The sequence below is a fragment of the Centroberyx affinis genome, unplaced genomic scaffold (genome assembly GCF_046629955.1).
Source record: "Centroberyx affinis isolate AG114_WGS23_722 - 3 ecotype Tasmania unplaced genomic scaffold, CSIRO-AGI_Caff_v1 ptg001499l_1, whole genome shotgun sequence".
NCBI lineage: Eukaryota > Metazoa > Chordata > Actinopteri > Beryciformes > Berycidae > Centroberyx > Centroberyx affinis.
The window spans coordinates 280841-305000 of record NW_027279963.1 but is presented as its reverse complement, the minus strand read 5'-3'; the positions used below and the strand labels follow the sequence as shown (position 1 = coordinate 305000).

General features: G+C 42.9%; 1 protein-coding gene across 1 annotated transcript in view; it reads left to right on the top strand.

Moving 5' to 3' along the window:
- Window positions 1-24160, top strand: part of LOC139650512 (pyruvate carboxylase, mitochondrial-like) — a 269814-nt gene that overhangs the window by 191524 nt on the left and 54130 nt on the right. The window contains exons 12-13 of the mRNA XM_071527203.1: window positions 18517-18661; window positions 18931-19020. Coding sequence (XP_071383304.1) covers window positions 18517-18661; window positions 18931-19020 — 235 coding nt within the window. The remainder of the gene's footprint in view (window positions 1-18516; window positions 18662-18930; window positions 19021-24160) is intronic.

Sequence of the window (24160 nt, the reverse complement as noted above, 5' to 3'; positions counted from 1 at the left end):
GAGAGAAAAGGAGTGTGATCTGTCTCTAGCAGCGCCAAGCCTCAGACAGAGAGAGATAGAGAGGGAGGAGGAGTGGGGGGGGGGGGGGGGGGGGGGGGGGGGGGGATGGAGTGGAAGAGAAGGAGGGAGAGAGGGAGGAGGGGAGAGGGAGGAGGGGAGTGGATAGGGAGTGAGAAGGAAGAGGGGTGGATGAAGAGGAGGAAGGGCAGGATGAGGAGAAAGAGGGGAGGAAGAGAGAGGAGGGAGAGAAGGAGGAGACAGAGGAGGAACAGGAGAGGATGAGGAGAAAGAGAGGAGGACAGAGTGGAAGGAAGAGAGAGGAGGAGGACAGGAGGAAGAGGGAGAGAGGAGAAAGACTGGGAGAAGAGATGAGGAGAGAGAGGAGGAGGATGAGAAGAGGGGAGGAGAGAGAGGGGGAAGAGGCAGAGAGGAGGAAGACTGGGAGAAGAGATGAAGAGAGAGGAGGAGGATGAGAAGAGGGGAGGAGAGAGGAGGAAGACAGGTGGAAGAGAGAGAGGAGGACAGGAGGAAGACAGAAGAGAGGAGGAGGAAGAGGGGAGGAGAAAGACAGGAGGAAGAGAGAGAGGAGGAAGACAGGAGGAAGAAATGGGGAGAGAGAGGAGGAAGGGGGTGGAAGAAAGAGGAGGAAGAGGGGTGGATATGGAGAGAAGAAGAAGACGGGGGAGGAGGAGAGGAGGGAGAGGAGAGAGAGAAAGAAGACAGGAGAGAGGAGGAAAAGGAGAGGAGGAGAGAGAGGAGGAAGAGGGGAGGAGAAAGACAGGGAAAGGAGGGAGACAGGAGGAAGAGAGGGGGAAAGAGAGAGGAGGAAGGGGGTGGAAGAGAAAGAGGAGGAAGAGGGGAGGAGGAGGTAAGGAAAAGAGGGAGTGGGCCGGTACGGTCAAAGGGAAGAGAAGCTCACAGAACCTCAAGCAACACTTGGCCAGACCAAGATGAGAGAGAGAGTGAGCAGGAGAGAGAGAGAGAGAGAGAGAGAGAGAGAAAGGGAGAGATAGCGAGAGAGGGCTGAGGAATCTCTAGGGGCATAAGGGAGATAAGTGAGGAGGAGAGGGCCGAGCGAGGGATGGGAGGAGGGCTGGATGGAGTGATAGCGCAGCGATAGGAACAAGTGTCGCCCATACGACTTCAAATGGTGGCCGAGTGCTTGATTCTCCCGTCGCGCCAATTGCTGCTAGAAATAGCCATTTAATGGAAACCGTCTGAGGGTGTGTGTGTGTGTGTGTGTGCGCCATTACCAAAGCAGAACGTGTAATGCCAGAGATATCGGGTGTTGGAATTAAATGGTTCCCAACACACACGAATGCGCGTCAACACCGACTCTCAACACACACTCACTCACTCGCCCATAGAAACGTCAGAGAAAAGGCGGAATGAGAAACGGTTGTAAAAAAAAGATGGCAGGGATGGAGATTTGGCTGATGCTACGGATGAATTGCTCTTTCACTTCCCTCAATTTCCATGCGGGGCTCAATTTTTGTCCCTCGTTCTCTCCTCTATCCCTCTCCATCTTCTCTAAATAGTTCTCAATCTGTCTCTTCATCAAATGCCTCTCTACCTGTTTGTGTCTCTCCCTGTACGTCTCCCTACCTTTTCGCGGCTTAACCGCCTCATCCCACTCCATCTTTACTCGCCTGCACTCCTTTTTCCCTGTGCTTCTCCCCTTCTCTCTTGGATTTACCTCTCTCCCTCTTTTTTTCTCGCTCTCCAGTTTTGTTTTTCTACTGTGGGCCAGTGTATTTTTAACCTGGTAAGGCAGACCTCCCTTAAAGCAATAGCAAGGGGGAGTTTGATAGATTATTTCACCCAATCGTATCCCACTTACAGCTTTTGGCTTTATGGCTCGATGGTTCACAATTAATCAAACCAGTAGCGGCTGGCACCCAGTCCACTCATCAGAGGGAGTGACCTTGCCGAACGAGATCAACAAACATGACCTGCTGTCAGCGGATTGATGAAGCGGGTTCACCAATCAGGAAAAACAAACCTCCTCATTACTGACAGAGGGGTTGCTAACATTTACATTTGAGACTGCCATTTAGCTGCCACTCCTATTCAGAGTGACTCACACTGAGCGCACCAGTCGAATGAGCTTAAATTCATCTATCACCAAAATTACAAGCAAACGAAAAACAGGAGCGTAAAGGTCAGCGCCTTGGTGTCCTTACATTCCTGTGACTGCTGCTTTTACGTGATCGATCTGCAAAATGCAATGGGGAAAAAAGCTCTTTTCTCCTTAGGATAAGACCAAAGCAGAGAGATGGGCAGGACCTTTTTTAGTTCATTCTGAGTAACGGTGTGCTTAATCGGAAAGAGGGCAGACCAAATTGCCCACAAAGTGAAACAAGGTGCAGGGGAGTCGGCCTACTGACCCAGGGTTAAAGGAACCCATCGACTTTTTTGCAAATTGGTTCATTGATCAACTTACCATTGTTGTTGACTACTGGAAATTGTCTCACCTCTGTGCCCAGTATTTCTCTGGCTCATGGTGCAGGTGTTACAGATGCATTTGTTTAGTGGATGGTATGAGCTGCCTTTGCATCATCTTAAAAGCACACCATGCAGCGCACTGACTGCTAAACACACAGTTGAACCTGCTAGTAGTCTTTCAAGTCACACAAGTTTGTTGATCAAAGAGATGATTTTCCTAAAAGAAAAAAGATTCATTTTTTTAATATTTATGTGGTTGCATTATGCAGGCCTGAGGGATCTATCTGGATGGAGCCTGGAGGAAGGAATTACACTGTATAGGTGTAATCAGCTGTGTTTGCTTTGTATGAGCAGCTGTTCCTCTTCCTCTCAGTATGTGCGCCATTGACATGTGGTCGACAAGATGCAGAACATCACTTACATCACTTGTGTTCACCTATTTTCCTGAGTTGGCGGCGTGGGGGAAGGTATTTAGACTTCAGTGAGTTTACACAGTGGGATCACTTGGTACCAAGTTACACACACAGTTTAATATAGTCTAGCTTTAGCATGCCAGCAAGCAAATTGCTGAATATCAATGAAACCATCAATAGATATGATTTAGCGTATATTCTGTTAGCTATTATTTATATACACTACTTTCTATATGTTATGTTTATTACCACTGTACTGTGCAGGAGTTGTTGTTGTTAGTGTTGACAGTGGAAATGCTAAAAACATTTCCTGGCCACATATTAAAGACTAGAAGCGGGCGTCTAACTGATGCTCACCATGGGAGTCCACTAGCAACAGGCAGGCAAACAGAAAAGCACAAACACCACAGGAGGGCAGCTGGAAACCTGTTGACACCAAAAGATTGAACCAAGAGCACAAATGAGGAATGTGCCCTTCCCAGCAGCAAGGATGTATATTGTTGTGTGTTTCAGAGAGTGGCAGAGAGAGAGAGAGAGAGACAGAGAGAGAGAGAGAGACATTTTAATACATGGTTGAGTACTTTGAGGCATTTTTTTTTTTCTGTTAAAGCCGAAAACTTCTCATTAAAGAAACTTGAGTCAAAGCCTCTCTCTCACTTTCTCTTTCTCTCTCGCGGCTGGCATGTCATTAGGTAAGGACACGTGTGTGTGTGTGTGTGTGTGTGTGTATGTGGATAAATGAGTCACTGTGAGTTTGTGAGACACAGGCTAAATATAGGCAACATTGATTCAACTTGCACACAGTTAGCGCCTGGACTCGCACACATGTCACACACACACACACACACACACACAATCACTAATGTGTCAAGCGGTTGCACACATTGCCCGAGTATCCATTCACTCACACACACACACACGCACACATGGAACACAGTGCTTCACACACATGAGCATGGTTAGGGCCTGGGGAGGCACGTGTCTAACATACACAATTACACACAATCTATTTGCAAGCAACAACACACAAGTGCATACACCCTCTCCCACACGCAGCACGGTTGAACATAGCAACACACACACTCAGCTCACCCAGAGTTTGGCATGCACGCATGAATGCACAGTTGACACACAAACACACCATAATAACACACAAATCAGGACATGGCCAGCACACCCTGCAGTTAGTCACACACCTCCCACAAGGCTAGATGAAGCATGCGCATGCATGTGCCTACACACACACACACACACACACTCGTTCAGCTGTGATGTCAGGAGTAAGTGGTGTGGAGGTTTAGATCGAAGGGCGGACCCCCTCCATTTGTCTCAATCTGAGGATAATGAGAGACAAGGACATGCGCACACACACACACACACACACACACACACACATGGCCACCACACAACTCCACCTTCTAATTTTGCTCTCAGATTCGTTTTTGTATGTCATCATGCTTGTATTTATTTCCCCTGCACTAGTAATACCGGCTCCAAATGACTTCCCGGTTACTGCTGGCACATCATTTTAGCAACCATGGGCAGCGCTCAATGGACTCACAGAAATACATGTTAGGCCTCATTTGCGACATTGCTGGAAGTGTTAACCATTGACAAATACACTCAGACTTAAAAACACACGGCGAAAATGACTTTGGAGATATTCTGGAGAGGGAAAAAAGTCTAACATGCATGCCAAATGTTTCTAAGGGTGAGTTGCTGTAATGCCCGAGGTGCTGCTGCAATTTACAGTGGAAATGGCTTTCCTGGCACACAGCGAAAGAACGGCAACTAATAAAGCTTTCTTTGGAAGCATGTGACTGTATTCACACTGGATTTACACAGAAATGCAATGAGGTACTAGGAAGAAAGACTTCTTTCACATAGAAACACAAATTCGAGAGGTGTAAGAGAAAAGATAGCAAATGAGATTTTGATTGTTGATTGTTTCCCCTGGCGTAAGCTGTCTTTCCTTGGCATCAGTTCTTTGTTACCAATACAGGGATGCTCTGCCTGTGTGTGTGTGTGTGTGTGTGTGTGTGTGTGTGTGTGTGTGTGTGTGTGTGTGTTTGTTTGAAAGAGAGAAAGAGAGAACATGCAGGCAGCCAGGCAGTAACAGTGACTGTGTGTAAATTGCTGCTGCCAGCCATTTCAGCTTCACGGACAGCAGCACACAATGGACTGTCTATGACTTGTATCATGAAAACAGCACACAATCACACACACACACACACACACACACACACACACATACACACACACACTGCACTGCGCCATGCAAGCTTCACGCAGTCTTTCAAAACAGGAGTCTGCCACTGATCGATGAGTTTTAAAACCAAATGAGAAAACCTATAAACACTGTCATCTGTTGTGACTGTTGGCTGTCAAAACCAAGCAAATAAATAATGCAATTTAGACAATTACAGTAAATTCTGTAAACAAGGCTGTAAACAAGGCAGTTGTTACTCATTTGATGTTAAGGACTCATCTAGTCCCTCAGAATAGGACTGCGGATCTTTTGAAATTAAAAGCACTATGCTGAGCTGTAGATGGTGCATCCTCCTAAGATGCATGTTTTTTTGGGAGGGATTAAGTTGGGTCTTGTTCGCTGAGTCAGCATTTCTATTCTGGTAAGCTTTGCGAATAGGAGTCCAGATCACTTCACTGAATAATACTTATTAGTACGGAAACACCAATGTATCACCTTTAAACTGCTGATACGAAACTTAAAGTATCGACCGAGTGCCTATCTGGTCTATTACATGAACAATATACTGTAGTCTTAGACCATTAGTATAAGGGTCATTGGACATTGGTGATTGAATCGTCCATTTCTTCCAGAGCTCTAATGTCTTATATAGCACAGTATGTGGGAAAAGGCTGGGCGTCGAGCTGCTTTGCTTTGATCTCTTACATGTTACATGTGACTCACTGAATCCTGTTTTGGTCACCCTTTCTTTTACAGTCACCCTAACTACTAGGTATATACCAGGTAATTGCTAGGTATATGCTAGATGTTTGCCTTGAAATGGAGAAGGAAAATAAACACATGGAGGAATACGGGAGTAATTCCATGGGAACAAACAACACAGCTAAGTTAATAAATAAATATTTTCCAAGTGAGTTAAAGCAGCTAATTTATAGGACCATTGCCTTAATTCCTAGAAGGAATACAGTAAAATGTAATGTAATAAATGTAAATTCTGTGCTTACAGGATTGTTGAACAGATAATAATGGAGAAGGCGTAAAAAAAGTGTAGCCTAAATTCCTAGGATTTATGCCGTCAAATGTATGTATTAAGTATTTACACCAGCTGTTATCACTTAGTTACTTACTATTCTTACCATGTTTTTACCAGTTAGATACCTAGTACTTACGAAGAATGTGAAATCAAGGGTTACCCTGATTTAATGATTTTATATTCCTAATTTATTTTAGCCTGATATATCTTTGTGAAAACATATTTTGACTCTGTTTACAACAACATATTTGTTAGCAACAGTATTGACTCAGTGTATGTTATTAAAGAACATTTGTTAATAAAAAACACTGTCAACCAAAACTAGACATACAAATGTTTTAAAAAAGACATAATTTTTAAGAGTGCGGTACTCGGGCACTCAGGAGGCTCGTCCTGTGTTGATCAATGTAGAATTACAATAGATACAATACAGTGGGTAGTTTCTATGGGAGTTGCAATTGAAGCTCACAGCTTGAGATTTCATGTTAGCAACTGGAGATTTCATGTTAGATATCTCCCAACACAATGGTTTTGTGGTCTGTTTTGTGATTTTTTTTTTTAGTTACTTTGTAATACTCTGCCTTTTTTGTCTACTGTACCTTTAGGGGGTTATATCCTTTTGGTCGGTTGGTCTTTTTTTCCACCTGAATTGATTTTTTTTTTTTACTGCTCCTCAGACCACATAAACAGTGGCCAGTTGCCTCATACATAAAACTAGACTGCTCCTGCATGTTGCTGCATGACTCAAGACCCAAACCAAGTCATAGGCACCGTTAGAGGATAGAGGGTTGAAGTAATTTGATTTCAGAAAACGGTAAGTAATCTGATAATAAACTAGTAATAGGTACGTTGGATTACCTAGAAACGTGAGAGACAAAAACACATTTGATTATAGGAAGAAATGTATGCTTCATCTAATTTTGTGTATCTTGTAATAGTGGTTGATCATGGTTGTAGGTGATAGTTAAATAAATATCCTAGCATGATTCAAATTAGTCTATAAATGGGAACAATTTATCTATTCAACTTTCACTCAACTCATTGTCTAGATTTTACAAGCAATGTATGGTAATTCCCAACATAATTCATTGTAATCAATCACTGTATTGCGTAGATGGAATCAATCAATCAATCTTGACAGTTCATGGAAGTGACGGTGATTTGTCACAGGGGATTAGTAATTTGTAATGTATTATATTTTGGTCGTATCTTTCCCAACCCTCGGTCTTCACGCTGTGAGGTCTCACAGCCTCAGATTATGAATTTCACGTTTCCTTCCTGGGCTGAAAAAAATGTTCAGAGGCTTTACTTTAATCTATTTCAGCACCCTATTAGTTTATTCATTACAAATACAGTCACGTTGGTGAGTTAACATTCGTGGCATATCGATGAAACCCGCCGCTGAGCTGGTTGCAGAGGAGACTTGAAGATGTAAATCAACCCTAAAACAGAATTTACATGTTATGATCTTGCTGACAGGTCAACAAATATCCATGGACATGAGCAACAGGCTCCCAAGCTAAGAACCAGACAGCCACGGTTTCAACGTGTGATACCATCAAAACACCTCAAGCTTTTCCAGTGACAGTAAATTGGCAGCTGGATTTGTGGGCTCAATATGATTCAGGACTTCCATCCAAACAGTTGTGAATCAGAAAATTCCCTATCCCACTAACCATCAGTTGAACATCATTAGAATTTTTCTTTCCATGATGTGAAGAAAGTCTCAGCTCTCTTTGCTTCTAGCTTTGGGAGATGCCTGTCCGAGTTTAAAGAATCAAACAACAAAGCAAGGTCACAGGCGTAGCAGGCTTTTTGTTTTTATAGTGGAATACCCCTTTAAACTGTAACTCAGGACCAACTTGGGCTACAGTCCTACTTCTGGTGGGGCCCAAGGGTAGCAATATGGTTTATTGAGCCGGGGTCCCAGAGCGAGACTATGAATTCCTAATGTGGTCCCCAGGCTGTAAAAGGTTGAAGATCCCCTGCTGCTTTATGTTATTTCAAAACTCTCTGGTGGAGCCTTAGCTCAGCGGTTTGTCGTTTTGGGAGGGAGTTGTTGATGTTCGCAAATATCGACTCTGTAACGGAGGACGTGTTGCTGTGTCATACACTCACCGAGCACTTTATCAGGAACACCTGTACACCTGCGTATTCATGCAATTATCCATTCAGCCAATCATGTGGCAGCAGTGCAATGCATAAGATCATGCAGATACAGGTCAGCAGCTTCAGTTCATGTTCACATCAAACATCAGAATGGGGGAAAAAATGGGATCTCAGTGACTTTGACCGTGGCATGGCTGTTGGTGCCAGACAGGCTGGTTTGAGTATTTCTGAAACTGCTGATCTCCTGGGATTTTCACGCACAACAGTCTCTAGAGTTTACACAGAACGGTGCGAAAAACGAAAAACATCCAGTGAGCGGCGGTTCTGCGGACGGAAAAGCCTTGATGATGAGAGAGGTCAGAGGAGAATGGCCAGACTGGTTGGAGCTGACAGAAAGGCTACAGAAACTCAGATAAACCACTCTTTACAACTGTGGTGAGCAGAAAAGCATCTCAGAATGCAACACCTTGAGGCGGATGGCACTTTGGTAGCTGGTTGACACTGAGCTGAAAGCTGATACCTACCCAGGATTAGTATGGTGTTCCTAACAAAGTGCTCGGTGAGTGTATAAAGTACTATATAGGTTTATATTACATAATGAAGAAATAACACGGCAGCTTTTCTACAGTTCAAGTGTTTTAATACGGAGTGTTCATTTCTGAAATTCACACACACACAGTCTCTGTACACTAGATGCTGATCTCTGACCTCTCCCATAACTCCCTGCCCACAGCCTGGTCACCTTTTGACCCTATTCATATTTGTGGAAAACAGTTGGCTGTCATGTTCACCTTCTCTTCTGAGTCTGCGGTTTGTTAAAGTGGAAGCGGTGCAGATGACTTGTCCGGGTAAATGCAAACTACTCCATCAGTGTTGTATCAATATTCAGTGGTCATATCTATCACTACCGTATCAATAACATGAATTCTGGGTGAATGGCTGCCTTCACTGTGTTTGCCCACTCTGCAGCATGTAAGTTCAGGATTCATAAACCTAAAGGTCTTTGTGCTTACCACTAACACCAACTCCCAAACAGTATATGACCAACAGACTTTACGGGCTAATGTGGAGTACAGCAGTACATGAGTCGTTCAATGTGTCGCAGGCCGACTGCTTAGGGATTCCCAAAATGGCAAAAGTAGCAATCTGTTTTAATAAGCATAGGTCCCAGTGTCCCCAAAAGAGTTTAAGAAGTCTTGCTTTTAGCTAGTTCAGCACCCCTATGAGTTGATGCCAACCGAGTCGCATTGTCGCAAAAACACATCACATATCAGTTATGGGCTCCGGGTGAACGTATTTGGGATTTCCCCAGGTGTTAAAGCAAAGTTCCACCCTCTGATACTCTTACACAGTTATGTGTCATCAATCTTGATGCTCAAGGCATTCCAGGAGTTATTTTGTGATGAAGTGTTGTAATTTACCTTTTTGTTGTGCCCACTTTCCCTCAACCTTCCGTGTCTGCTTCTGCTTCAGTTGGTAATTTCCTTCGTTTCCCAGAAAGACTTCTGACAACCACCAGAGAGCGGGCCTGAACCTGTTGCGTTCAGCTGGGACTTCTGTGTAGGTGGAGAGAGCGATAGCGATAGTAAGGGGCAAGTTTTTCCACTCGAGAAAAAGAGTGGGTCGTGTGCCTTACATGTCTTGCGGCTGCATTGCATTCTGGTCTATTGAGGCTACTGTCTGCCTCTTCGATGGATTTCTCCCTGTATGCGTGTTGGACATCGGTACAAAATGGTGAGTGTAGAAAGAAAACCTTGCCTTAATACTGCTGTACATGATGTAAAGCAGATGGCTGTCAGGCAATTTCAGGAACATCTTGCTATATTGTTGTGATGGATACCCTTCTGCCCAGCAAAACGGTATGCATCTCAACTTAAAAATCCCTCTTCCCATTTCCTCCTGTTCTGCATTTCCCCTTCATGACTGCAGTGTATTAGACTGGCGAAGTTAATAAGGGATCATAGCTTTCACCTGGATTTTGCTGGACAGTCTATTTCATGCAAAGTGCGCACACAAAAGCAATCAAACAAAAATGCTATCCTAGAAAGAGACAATCTTTGTAACAGTATATCATTTTGTCAGAATTTCCATTCAAATTTTTTCAGGGTTTTTCCAATTCTTTCGACACCGCAAGCTTCTTTCCGATTGAAATGGCTCTGGCTACAGTTTGCCTGATGAACTTAGAATTAAATTGCTCTGAAAATTGCTCTACCGTGACACAGTGACAGGAGTTATTACCGGAAAGATCACCATACAACTTTAGATTTCAGTGGGAAAAAGCCTCCGCAGCGAGACGGGGTGTCCAACACTGATTTCAGATCAGATTTTTAGATGTAGCCATGAAATAGTCATGTGCGAAGCTATTAGCTCTGTAAAAGTTTAGGTTGTGAGATGCAGAGTGTGTGAGAGTGAGACTGCAGATGAGAGACTGCTGGAATTGAAAAGAGGGAGGGGGAGTAAACATTATTAGTATTATTATTATTAGAGTTACCTTAAGCGAGACGGCCAGAGGCAAGAAATAAAGAGAAAAAAATTAGATGATGATGAAGGTGAGTGGAGAAGTTGGAGGGAGAGAGGGAGAGGAAAGAGCGATGTGGAGGTGGGATGGAGGTCACAGTTGTTCACATGTCACATCAACACAGAATGTGCTTTCAACTCATCAGGGCTGACGCCTTGACCCACTCACTCTTTATCATAACATGGACACACACACACACACACACACACACACACACACACAGGGGTGCGGTCACACAAATGCACACAGATAAGGATGCAAACACAATGGTGTGAACACACACACACAACACACACACACACACACACACACAGACTGGCCTCCTGGCCTTCTAAACAAACCAATCAGTGGACTGAGGCAAAGTCATTAACAGCCAACTGAGAACAACACAAGCCAATTCACCTCACCAGTATGACTCACTGTTTACATGTGTGTGTGTGTGTGTGTGTGTGTGTGTGTACTTGCACATCACAATCTGGATCTTTCAGCTGTTCATGTGTGTTTGGTGGTGTTGTGTGTGGGGGTTGGGGGGTAAAACAGTTGGACACAATTGCACAATTGTGTGGGTTTTTTTGCGGTTGCCCTGCTTATCATTGTGTGCGTGTCCATGTGTATTGCCTGGGTTTCTCAGAGTGTAGCATTGTCAGTATTTACTCTCGAGTCTGTGCGTGTTTGCTTGTTGATACCTTTGAGTCTGTCAAAGTGAGGGTGATGTGTGTTTGTGTGTGTGTTTATTTTGGGTATGTCTTGTCTGCTTGAGTAAATTTGTAGCTAAGAGAAGTGTGAGTGTCCCCTCTACATGTCTATGTGTGCATGCAACTGTGTGTATATTCACTCCTGGGGCTGTGTGTGTGTGTTGATCTTGTTTTATGTGTCCGGGCCAGTGGTTAAGGCGTGACGGATGGGGATAGGGGAGACAGAGGAGGAGAGGAGAGAAAAGACGAATGACCTGACAGCTCCCCTATTCAACTCCTAATCACTGAGGGAGCGCCGAGGCTGTGTGTGACAGAGAGAGCCAGTGTTTGTGTTTGCGGGAGACGGAGCTCGTGCGTGTGTGTTGTGCCTTTAGTGTGCAGCGCCAGGCATCGTTTGAAAATGGTCAAAAACTGTACTTTGAATTCCATACGGATACAAATTATTTTTTGATTCGTTGCGTCAATGAAAATTAATTTCAACCCTGTTTTTCATTACTTTTGCTTCCAGAAATGAACATGTTCCAAACATTTCCTTTTGAAAACGTTTCAAAGTAAATGTTTTTTTGTTTTTTTTTAAATACCCAACATCATAGCTAATACAGTATCTTTTGAAAAATGATTAAGTCAGTATGCCTTATGTTCATGGAACAAATTGTACCGCCGGTATAGTTCACCTTCACACGTGTCAAGGAGGTTTGGCCCCATAACACAGGTCAAGCTCTGAACTCTGACACCAAGCAGAGTAGAGTTGGACCCAGGTCTTGATGAGGATCTTTCTGTGGGGTCGACCCTTTCACATCAACAGTCATGGGTTTCTTGGGTCATAATTCCGGTGTCAAAGGGGCATAAAATGGAGCTGAGGATGTTTGGGAATACACCCAGGTCAAAGAAAATGTTCTGGGTCTCCCTGTTGTCTTCCACCACCTCAGGTTGTTCTTCACAGTAATACCTGCAGGAGTAGAGAGTAGTAGAGGAGTAGAGGATCACGTGGCAGAAAGTGTTGGAGGCTAGACCAGTGTCGACAGAAGTGGCTGAGGTGACTTCAGGCTTGAATTATCATATGAAATATAACTACATTAGCTCTCTCACAGCACTGAAGTGGTGAAACTGAATTTGAAGGAATGTATCACTGCAAGACTAAGAGGCCATTTAAGCCTGGTATTAAAATGTAATCTGCATCTGGGTATCGTCCTGAATAAGGAAAACCCACATTAATGCAAGGCGTAAATGCACACGGCACACATTATGATCAGAATGTGATCGGATCTCAACATAGTGTGACATGCATTCTAGCCCTGCCCTTGACACGAAAATAACACCTGACTTCATGGAAATAGCTACATCCTTAGTTTTATTTCTTTATTTCTAGATACTGTGCCTCATACCTATTCTAGGTAATCAAGAGGGTGGGAGGGTAAGGGGGTGGGGGGGTAGGGACGTCTCACTTTATTACTGTCACTATTATCACTTTTTATTTTTATATGATACTACATTGATGTATATTTTGTAACAATGTGGAATATGCCTGCCCAACCCTGGGAACTTTTGTTGAAAATCTCAATAAAAAGATTTTGAAAAGAAAAGAAAGAATGTGATCGGATCTGCCACATGACTTTCGCATTACGATCGGATCGCAGCTGGCGTCAGCCAGGTGTAAACGCCATCCGCACAGTGCGTTCGAATTAGTGAGGAAGCTTCCGCCCACGGAGTACAAACACAAAAACAACTTGTTGTTTCAGTTGTTTCCTACTAGAGAGCCCTTCCATGGCAAAAAAAAAAAAAAAAAGTAAGTTCAGGCTGGGCAGAAACACCTGCCATGTTTGTTTTTGTTGCCTCCTCCCCACCTACTCACCTGCTTTGCATAGTGCGTGTGAAAAATGAGATCCAGTCACAATGCAGACAACAAGAACCAGGTGATTGGATTTTGCATTATCTGGATAGTATATCCAGATCGCATTTTAATACCAGGTATTAAACATTGCAACATGGCACTCTTTCTGAAGGAAGTGGTTGCAAGAAATAATGTTGGCCTGTCAGTATGTGTTATTGCTGATGAATGCTGAATACCTGTGGCCATTGCTGGCTGTGGACTCCAATATTCCATCAGATTTATTGAAGTGTAACTCCATTTTTTACCCCCTACTCTTTGAGCAGTGGAGAGTCATTTGCAGGGTATGCGCTGGTCCTTAAAATGTCTGGAAACATAAATAATCAAAATTTAAGGCCTTAAAAGGTATTAAAATATCTTATTTTGCTATTATTTATCATTATTTTATTTTATCTATCTTATTTTTTCACTATGCAATGACAGGTTTGCTTACGCTGCATGTCCAGTCTTTGATTAATACTGAACAGGGTTAGTAGTGCAATATGTAAACGTGTTTATAGTTTCAGAACTTCCATTAGCTTAGTTTAATTGGAAATAGGCTGATCTTGCTTGTTTTTTTTTTTCTTTATTTTGATTTAATTTCCAGGTAGCATTAAAAAGGTCTTTAAAAAGTCTTACATTTGTCTCTCTGAAACCTGCAGATGCCCCGCTTTCAGAGTGGAAGTGTTCTGAGGCAGTGTTTCGTGGAGTTTGCTTGTGTCTGCAGTCTAGCCAACAGCTTGCCGCGTCGATATTGTACCTCACAATGTTGCTTTGGCAATCACCAGTAAAGCTGATTGCAACAACAGCGATAGCGACTGGCTGTGAGCGGAGTGGCAATAAAACGGACTTCTCTGATGATACACTGAGGTCTGTGGGAATTAAAGTAGGGGCAGTCAGCGCCAAGTGCCTGTCATCTTTTTTGGCGACAAAAAGTATGAGGTTCAGTCTGCACCAAAAAAACAGCAATACATTTTGACACCCAGTCCCCCGTGTGTGTGTGTGTGTGTGTGTCATGTGAAAGAACGCCTATATGTGTGAACATTAATTCACGTTCAGGCATGTTAACTTTCTCACAAAAAGTAATACACAAAGGTGTGTGTGTGTGTATGTGTCTGTGTTTGCAATCTGCATACCATATGGGAACAGGAGCCACAAGCATTTCTGGCAAGGAAGTGTGTGTGTGTGTGTATGTGTTCTTTGCTATCTACTTAGCTTTGGGACCCATAGCCAAAAAGTAGTTACAGGGTATCCAAATCAGGAAAGGACCTCTGTCGAGTGTGTGTGTGTGTGTGTGTGTGTGTATGTGTGTGGTATCACCAAGAGTGAGATGAAGAAAGAGCAGATAAATACAGAAAAGAGACTGAAGGGTGGAGAGGGAGAAGAGAGAGAGAGAGAGAGTGTGTGTGTGTGTGTGCGCGGCCTTTTAGAGTGTGTGTCACATCATTAGGGGACAGATGGAGAAAGAGTGAAGTGTGAGTGTGTGTGAGTGTGTGTGAGTGTGTGTGAGTGTGTGTGTGTGTGTGTGTGTGTGTGTGTGTGTGGTAGCTACAGGCATACAGAGCAGCCTGATAATGAACACATTGATCTGGTACAGCAGAAAGGAAAAGGACAAACCTCCATGTATTAATGATGTCCCTCTCTCTCCCTCTCTCTATTATTTCTGCTATCTTTTATTAATGACGTCTGTTCCTATCTTTCTCTCATTCCCTGTCTCTTCTCTCTCTCTCCACTTTTCTCTTTTATTTCTGCCTTTTAGTTTATTTACACACATAAATGATAAAACACAGAAAGAAGAGGGAAAATTGTGCAGGTGAGATATTGGGGAAAAAAACTCCCAGGACGCCTATTAAAAAAATCTGTCCTCCAATGAAACAAAACAAACAAATCAGAATGAAGAACAAAGAACACAGCTACCTCAAATTTTTACTGTAATGTTTTATTCTCACTCTTTCATTCTCCCATATTTTTATTCCTTTATTTGTTATGCTGCTGTCCTTCGTCTGCCGTCCTTTGAATCCATACTGTATGTTGTTTTGGTTTTTTTTGTTTTCTTGGGTTGACTTTACCCTATGTCAGTGTATGGGAGGTTACTTCATGTAAGCAGTCTAAAAAGCAAATGGCTTTGATTTTGAAATATGTTGTAGTGAGCTCAACTCATCTTGTTTGACTTAATTTTTAAAAAATCCATTCCGTGTTATTTACATGAACGACAAAATTAGTTACCGAACTACACTACCCAGCAGGCTTTTAGCTAGTTGGAATGTTCCATCTCCTGCAAAGGGAACAAGCTACGGTAGCTAGCTAGCTGTGAAAAAATGTCGGCAGTTACTATCTTGAGCCTGAACTTGTATATCAGCGAGGTCCTTGCTAACAGTTGGTACATCCTTGGTAAAGTCTTTTCTGTACGTTTCTATGCCGTAAAATAAGAAACGTGCAAATCGTCTAAAAGCATGTGACGCAGTGAGCCGAGTGGTGAATCTCAACACCATCCGTTGCTTTGTTTAGTTGTAGAAGACATGCAATATGCGGTCAATGGAAAATCATGTTAGCCGATAGTCAGCCACAGCAAGGCTTTGGCCTACACTTCTGCTTCGGCTCCCTATAGACTGGCTGTTTACCTAACAGTGTCTGTAGAGCGACGGCGCTTACAGTTGTGTTAATTTCCCACCATAACCATGACTGTTGGCAGTTTTACACAAACTGCATTGCCTCAAAATGTCGCCATGGCCTATTTGACTAACTTAATTCACATTGCAAAAAGGCTGCTGATTTTCCTCCGGGGGAAATGTGTTCCAGGCATCTCTCCTAAACAAGGTATTCTTGTGCTGTGCAGAATCCCTGGCCTACAAGTCACGTTGTATGTTCCAAGAAAATCCTTTTTTATCTCACTGAAAAAATCCAAAGCATTAGCATCCCATTCCTCTCACAAATACACATTTAAATTATTTTTTAGCATATAAATAGAGTAGAAGAAGCTGTCCACAGGTAGCTGAATTCCTATTGCAATTACAGTATTCAGCAAAAATCCCTTTTTTTTTATTTATTTTTTTTGGTCCACACCATATAGCACTAGCCTTGGCAGTGTTGAACCATCATGTGAGTCCCTCTCCGCTTCTTTCTTCTTCTCTCCGGCTCTCTGGTCCCTGTTGCAAAGTGCTGAGCACACAGTGTCATTTTGTGTGTGCATTAGTTTGTAACTCCACCTTAGAAAATTAAATTCTCCCTACTCTAAGGGCTGTTGGTGTGAATGACCCTGTCTGTAGTCTCTCTCTCTCTCTCTCTAGATGTGAATCTCCTTTGACTCTCAACAGAAATCTTTGCTTTTGTCTCTGTTCTTCCCTCCCACTCTCCCCTCTCTCTCTCTCTACTCTTACTGCAAGCATCGGCTGAATGCCTTAGATCTGTCTCTCTCTCTCGCTCTCTCTCTCTCTCTCTCCCTCCCTCCCTCTAAGGCCTCTGTCTCAATTCTCAGGTCTAATTTTGGCTTTATTGGCATGACCAACATCCACTTACATCGCCTGAGCACACTAACATTGATCTCTTTGCTAGTTCTCCCTCTCTCTCAGTGCTAGTAATAAGGTGTGTGTGTTTTGTTTATTGCTTGACCCGCTTCTTCCAATTAACGGGATCCCTGAATGTTGAGTGATTCTGCTGTGCCACTTATTTCAAGTCACTCTGGGTTAGGGTGTCAGCTAAATGTCTAAATTGTGGTTGTAAATTCTGACCATCTGCACATATGTGTGTGTGTGTGTCAGTTGGACTCATATAAACACTGGCAGTGTTGTTTTTAACACTTTAAGAGTTAAATTAACGCTGACAATTTTGCTGTGATGGATGTGCAATATGTTATGTTTGTGTGTGTATAAGGGCATTTGCATTCGTATGCCGGTGTGTGTGTGAGGGAGAGAGACAGATCTATCAATAGACCCTAGTGAGGGGAATGTTAAATTTTTGGGCTCAGAGAGCTGTTTCATACCCAAAACCCAGTGGGTCCTCGGGGACCCTGTTTCTCTCTTGGTGTTGTGCTGTGTGTGTGTGTGTGTGTGTGTGTGTGTGAGGATGGGCATAAAAGTGGTGGTTGGATGCTGGGTTACGAGTGGCCAGGGTTTGCTTTTTAAATGCAGTTTATGAAGCCAGCATATTGGACCCTATGCAAAATCCTCTGTAAATGGTAAATTGACGCTTTTTCTCAAACTTGGAGAAATAATCTGCTGTATTTTTGCCTTTCTTTTTCACACTTTTCACACAATACCCTCTCCCTCGCTCTCTCCCCTCCCTCGGGGGACATTAAACAGTGATAAACACATCTAAAGCGGCTCCAAGAATATTATTAACATATCCTTCTCTCGCTCAAACCACCCATCTAGTCCTCACACTCTCCCTTTATGTCTCTCTGTCTACGAATGTCTCTCTCCCCTTCTTTCTTTCTTCTTACAGTATTCTTCTTACATTGTCAAGGCAGGCATACAAGAGCATCAGAACCATCAACAAAGCAAATAATGAAATTACCTTGAACAACTGCATCTCTCTCCTTTTTCCCTTCTCTCTCATTCATTTTGTCTTTCTCAATTCAGAGAGCTTAATTGCCGTGATAATACTTGTCTAAGACAAACATACAACAACAACAACAACAACAAAATAGAAAAGGAATGTAATTACTTTCAACAGTTGACTGTCTCCCTCTGCTCTATGTGTGTGTGTGTGTGTGTGTGAGGGGACTCGGGTTGTGTAGTGTGTATTCTGTGATTTGAATGTGGTTTGTGCAATGCCACAATTTGTGTGTTTTAACGTTGTGTATCTATGCTTTGTGCGTGCTTTCGCAAACGTGAGTCTGTTGTCTTTTTTAACAGTGCTTTCAGGCTAGCTGTTCCCTTCAAAACAATAAAAAATAATTTATTTCAAGAGCTTTATTACCAGGATAGGAGTTGATTACACTGATTGCTGTCTTTTAACTCATTTTGACTTGCTCCTCTCTCTCTCTTTCTCTCTGGTGTATTCAGTTTGGTTATTGTTGTGTGTAGGTGCGTGTGTGGGTTAGTGTGAGAGGTGCTTTTTTTGTGGTTTTGTTTAACAGAACATGCAGATTTCTCTCCATTATGTGAGCTGCTCATTAAAAAAGTTAAAGTCTCTCCCTCTCCCTCCCTCTCTCTCTCTCTCTCTCTCTCTCTCTCTCTCTCTCTCTCTCTCTCTCTCTCTCTCTCTCACTCTCTCTCTCTCTCTCCAGACCAACATCCCGTTTCTCCAGAACGTTCTGTCCAACCACCAGTTCCTCCATTCCACAGTGGACACCCAGTTTATTGACGAGAACCAGGAACTCTTTAACCTCAAACCCACGCAGAATCGAGCCCAGAAACTACTGCACTACCTAGGTCAGTGTACACACACACACACACACACACACACACACACACACACACACACACACACACACACACACAAGGAAAACCTACATCTTCTTTAGCATGTAACCACACAGTCATAGATCTACATGTACCCATGCAAGCTGGCCTGACGCGTCCCTGACCTCTGTGATTTTTTTTTTCTTTAGTGACATATGGAACATATGTTGAAAGACTGTGTGTAATTGTAAGTATATATACATTGAAACTCACTCTCAGCTGTTTTACCCGTCCTCCAGGTCATGTGATGGTAAACGGACCAACCACACCCATTCCTGTCAAGGCTAAGCCCTCCTCCACGGACCCCGTCATCCCTCCTGTCACCATGGGTATGTCAATCAAACTCAAGTCGTCCAATCACAGTTCTCAGTTCACTGTGTAAAACCCTCTTCCACTGACCCAGTTACATTTTGTGAGACACATTCTCTTCATCTCAGGGTCAAATTCAGGCATTATACTGTACCGGAGCAGTAATACACCACAATCACAACACATAGCATACAATTTGTATAGTAGAGCCATCAACAAGAAAAAAACTGGTTAAAAACCTGTGTGATTTGCAAAGTGCTTTATCTGTGTGCGTGTATGTGTGTGTGTGTGAGCACCATTAAAGGTTTTATTTGGAGGTTTTGTGATCCTCTGTTGCAGTTTGTGCAGCATGGCACTAACACTGCCAAGGTTAGGGTTTGTAGCGACCGATAATGGAGCTGCCGAATAATAACTTGTCAAAATGTAATAAAATGTCTCCTCTTAATGGGTTGAAAATGTAATAAAAGTTGTTAATGCAATAAAATGCTGGATAATGTACTGTAATAACACTCACATTATTACATTACTCAGCTATTATTACTTCAAAATGATGATGTCATAATAGTATTGACTAACTCATGTTAGGTTAGCCCTTAATCACAGTTACGGTCTCAATAGGCTTCACAACACCCACATCTTGAGACAATAAATGAAAACGACTCCAACTAAATATTGATAACAAAATGAACATAAGAAAAACACACAGAATAAACAGAATAAAAATGCTGGGGTGAACATCATCTGACCCAGGGCATCAATGTCAACTCAGTCCCCATCCTCATTGTTGTCATCGAGGTCATCATAATTAACAATGTCGCAACTTGTAAGAATATGAATGCAATAACTCAGGTTATTTCATTGTTAGTCAATATTATTATTACATCATCTGTTAAAACAATGTTACAGCTCTTAGAATGTGTCAGTCACCAGTAATAATGTGATGTTATAATATTATGCAGAAATGTATTGCATTAACAAGTTGCATTGTATACTTTTGACTCATTTAGAGGGACATTTTATTAAATGTTGTTGTTCTGGCGAATGACAAAGTTTGAATGAAGGAAGTTATTACATTATCAGTTGCTACAGTGGTTCCACTCCCTGTGTAGCACAGTGTGCAGAGCAAGGCACTAACACTTCCCAGGGTTAGGGGATCTCTTCCACTGAGGCCGTCCACAATGAAAATGTAGACACTGGTGCTACTGTAAGGCACTTTGGATAAAAGCGTCCGCCGAATGACAAATGGGCTGTCGAACAGTCTGATAGCTGTAGGCAGAAAGGACTTCCTAAACGGCTGCTCTGAGCGCTCGGGGAGGAAAAGGTCTTTGGCCCAGAGTGCTCTGCTGAGCTGTGAGCACAGCGGTGAGTGGGTGTAGTTCATTGTTTGTGAAGGCGCAAGTTCTCCTCCTCATCCTGCTCTGCACCACCGCCTACAGGGTCTCCCAGGAAAGGCCAGCGGCCGAGCTGGGCTCTTTGATGAGCTCGTTGAGCCTCTTAGTGTCTCTGGAGTGGAGCTTTTTTTTTTTTTTTTCCCGTACCAATTGCAGTGTCTTAGTGCATTTTGAAAGGTTAATGAAACACGCATGGGTTGATGAAACGCGCTCATTTTGAAATGTTGAGGAGACGTGCTTGTTTTTACTAATGCCGTCCTTTAAAATAAGCATCAAAGTAATCAAGTAGAAGTCTTTTTATTTCACTTGATGCCACAGCTTTTATCTGCGGCCATTTTGCAGCGACCGCTTTGTGTCCCTCCCAGTGTGCACCCTGGTTCATTTTTTTGGTCAGGGGCAAAAACCGGCATGAATTTATGCAACCGCTCCTTTTGACAACAAAAAAGTCAGCTTTATCAATCTGACATGTTTATTAGCATCTTGCTCTGCCTCAGCAAATGCCCAGCATGCCCAGCAAAACATGAATTCATAACAAAATAATATGAATCATAATCAGGCATAACTAATCGAATGTGACGTCTAAAACCCATGCACAATGGAACAGAACGGAGCGGAATAGGACAGAATAATCTGTGGTTTTTCTGTGTGTGTTCCTCTGTGCTTACCCACCACTTGTCTATTTATGCAAACCTCATGCTGAAAGCTATCATTGCCCGCCCCTCTCGTTGCAGGAAAACAAGCAAGGTCACACACACAAAATCACACACACTTGCACGTTCATGCAGAGAGACGCTCACGTACTGAGTAGGCACTCTAAAGGTAAACACCCCTGCACTCACTCACACACTCACCTACTGTAAGCAGTTGATGAGGTTGTTGTATGCAACGCACACAGGCACGCACAGAGGCATACCTAAAGCCTAGTAATGAGATTTGTAATGTGCTTATATCCTTTCTTTCATTCGACAGAGGGATTGAGAGAAGAGAGGGATTAGGGCCTGTATTATCACACTCTGTGGAGGGAGGGATGGAGGGACAGGGGCAGGGAAGGAGAAAGGGGTTATGAAAGGAGAACGATGAGAGGGTTTGGGAACTGTATAATCCCTATATGCAGAGAAAAAGGACTGATGGGCATGTTGGCAGGGAGGGAGAGATGGATGGATGGATGGATGGTAATATAGGCCGTTTCTATAAGTGGATCAAAGACGAGGAGAAAAGAATGCAAAGATTAGAGTGCGGTGTGGTTGTTAATACCACATCAGAGATGGAGGGATGATGGGGGGGAAAGGAGAGGAAGTTCTATTACTATGTTCTGCCTGCAGAAAAAGAGGGAGGGAAGGTGAGTTGGGGCTTACATTATCACATCTCAGATAAACATATGGAAAGAAGAAGAGAGGAAACGCATTAAAAACAGGGAGGAGGATGAATGAAAGGAGGGAGAGAGTATTCCTTAAAGACGAGAAGGTGTCCTGACAATATCTGTCTTATAAGTATTCAAAGGCCATTATTTTCTAATGAGGACTTTTATTTTGAAGCTTACCCGCCAAAGGCTGAATGCTGCTGATTCGCCAATGGTGTAGAAGTACAACTTGTTCCAATTATTGTCTGGAATTACTTATTGGAAGACATCTAGAGGTCAATAGCCAGACGCCTCTAAGCTAAGGTTTTTTGTTTGTTTTTTTCTATTCAAGAAGCAAGAGATAGAGATGCCACTGAGACTTAACCGTAAATGTTGTAGAGCATTAAAGGGCTGGAAGGGAAGTAATTATGAATGAGGTAAAGTACTGGAAATGCTTGACAAATGGAAGAGGGATAGAGAGAGAGAGAGGTGAGAGGAGATGAGTAGACTTTCACATAGAGAGAGGAAGAGGGAGAAGAGGAGTGTAGGCTAACACGAAAACCTGACCTCGAATCTCCTTTTCCTGAAAAGGAGAAAGAGAGGGAGGGAGGGAAGGCATGAAACATTCATGCTTATTAATTTTTTTTTTTTTTTTTAATTTAAACTCTGAATTAAAAGGTTCATCCAAGAGGAATATTTGCCATTTCTTTTTGGGCAGTTTGATATCAGGGTGTCAAGTTAAGGCCTTAAAAAGTTTTAAAACGTCTTAAATATTATTGTTATGTCTTATTTTTTCTAGGTTTCTTTGTGCTCTCTCTACTTAGCTCTACTTAGATTAATACATAACAGGGTTAGTAGTACAATATGCAAAACTTGTTTTTCATCGTATCCACTTTTATAAACACAGTTGGACTTCATGTCCCTTAACAATTAATCTCCTGCTGTCCTTTTTCTTACTTTGCTTATTTATAGTTTCAGAACTTCCATTAGATATGTTCAAACAGAAATAGGCTGATTTTGCCAGCTTTGTTTCTCTATTTTGTATTTTGGTCCTTAAGTATTTTCCAGGTAGCATTAAAAGTTTCTTAAGTTTCTTCTTTCTTAAGAGTCTTAAATGTGGCATTTTGAAACCTGCAGATAGCTTGGATTTGTTGTTTTTGTGGTGTGCTGCAAAAGGAAGGGAGGAAGGACAAATTTTATTCTTCAACTATGTCCATTTTTCCAAACTGCGAGCAATGTAATAGAGCAGTGTTCATTTTCTCCTGGCGAATGACAAAGTTTGAATCAAGCAGTTTGGTGGAATTGGAGGAGAAGGGAAGTACAGAGAGAGGGCCAGACGGGTGAGGAGCAGGTAAGAGGAGGTGGAGGGAAATCTCAGAGAAAGCGAAGAACATCAGAGGGGGAGAAATAGGAGTGACGTGAGGGTGAGGCAGCTGGAGGGGAGAAAGAGAGGTGAAGTCTCCCTGTCAACACAGAGTCGTGTGTGTAAGTGGGTCAACTCTCTAGTAGTGTGACCTCTTGGGACGTGTATCTGCTCATTCCTTTTGTTTCTACGCCTTACGCTGACACATGCGCGCGCACGCGCACGCACACACACACACACACACACTCATTCAGATACAGACTACAGCAGCTTTTCGTGGGATTCTGTCACATTCACAGGCCATTGTTTATTCGCCGCAGTCCCAATGCAAATGCCCTCCTTTCCTTTTTATTGTGTGTGTAATAGATAGAGTGGTAAAAAATAGACAAAGCAAGTTTGTAAGACTGCATACGTGTGTGTGACAGATGAAAGAGAAATCGAGCGAGATATTTTGTCAGTATACGCTTGCTCACATGCAGGCATTTGTGTGTGTGTGTGTGTGTGTGTGTTTCTGTCTGTGCTTGTGAGTGTTCCACTCCATATTCTAAACAGATCTTGATAAGTTCAAAGTGTCTGTATCTATTTGCTTTGGCAATGTGATTTCACAGAGCTCATCTAGCCTGTGTGTGTGTTTTGGTGAGCTCATTTGCGTCTGTCTGTATGAGTGTATGTGTGTGTGTGTGTGTGTGTGTGGGCGTACAAACATATCCGTGGAGTGTGTGGGTTAATTTTGCCCATCCTGGCCTAAGAGACAATTATAGCAAAGATCATTTGTTATCAGGGACGAGGTACAACAATAAAAGGTCAGGTGTGTATATTCGAGAGAGAGAGAGAGAGGGAGAGGGAGAGATGGAGGACAACTAAGCAGGCCAGATTGTACCTCATTAACCAGTCCTATTGACTGATTATTGTACACACCACTGCAAAAATAGATCCCAATTCCGTTTCCAATATTTTGACATCTCTGGCCGTGCTGCTGTTTAATTGCCAGACAGAGAGATGAGGGGAGAGAGGCAGAGAGACAGAGGCTGGCCTGAAAACAGCTTGTCTGTTACAGCAGAGTTTGT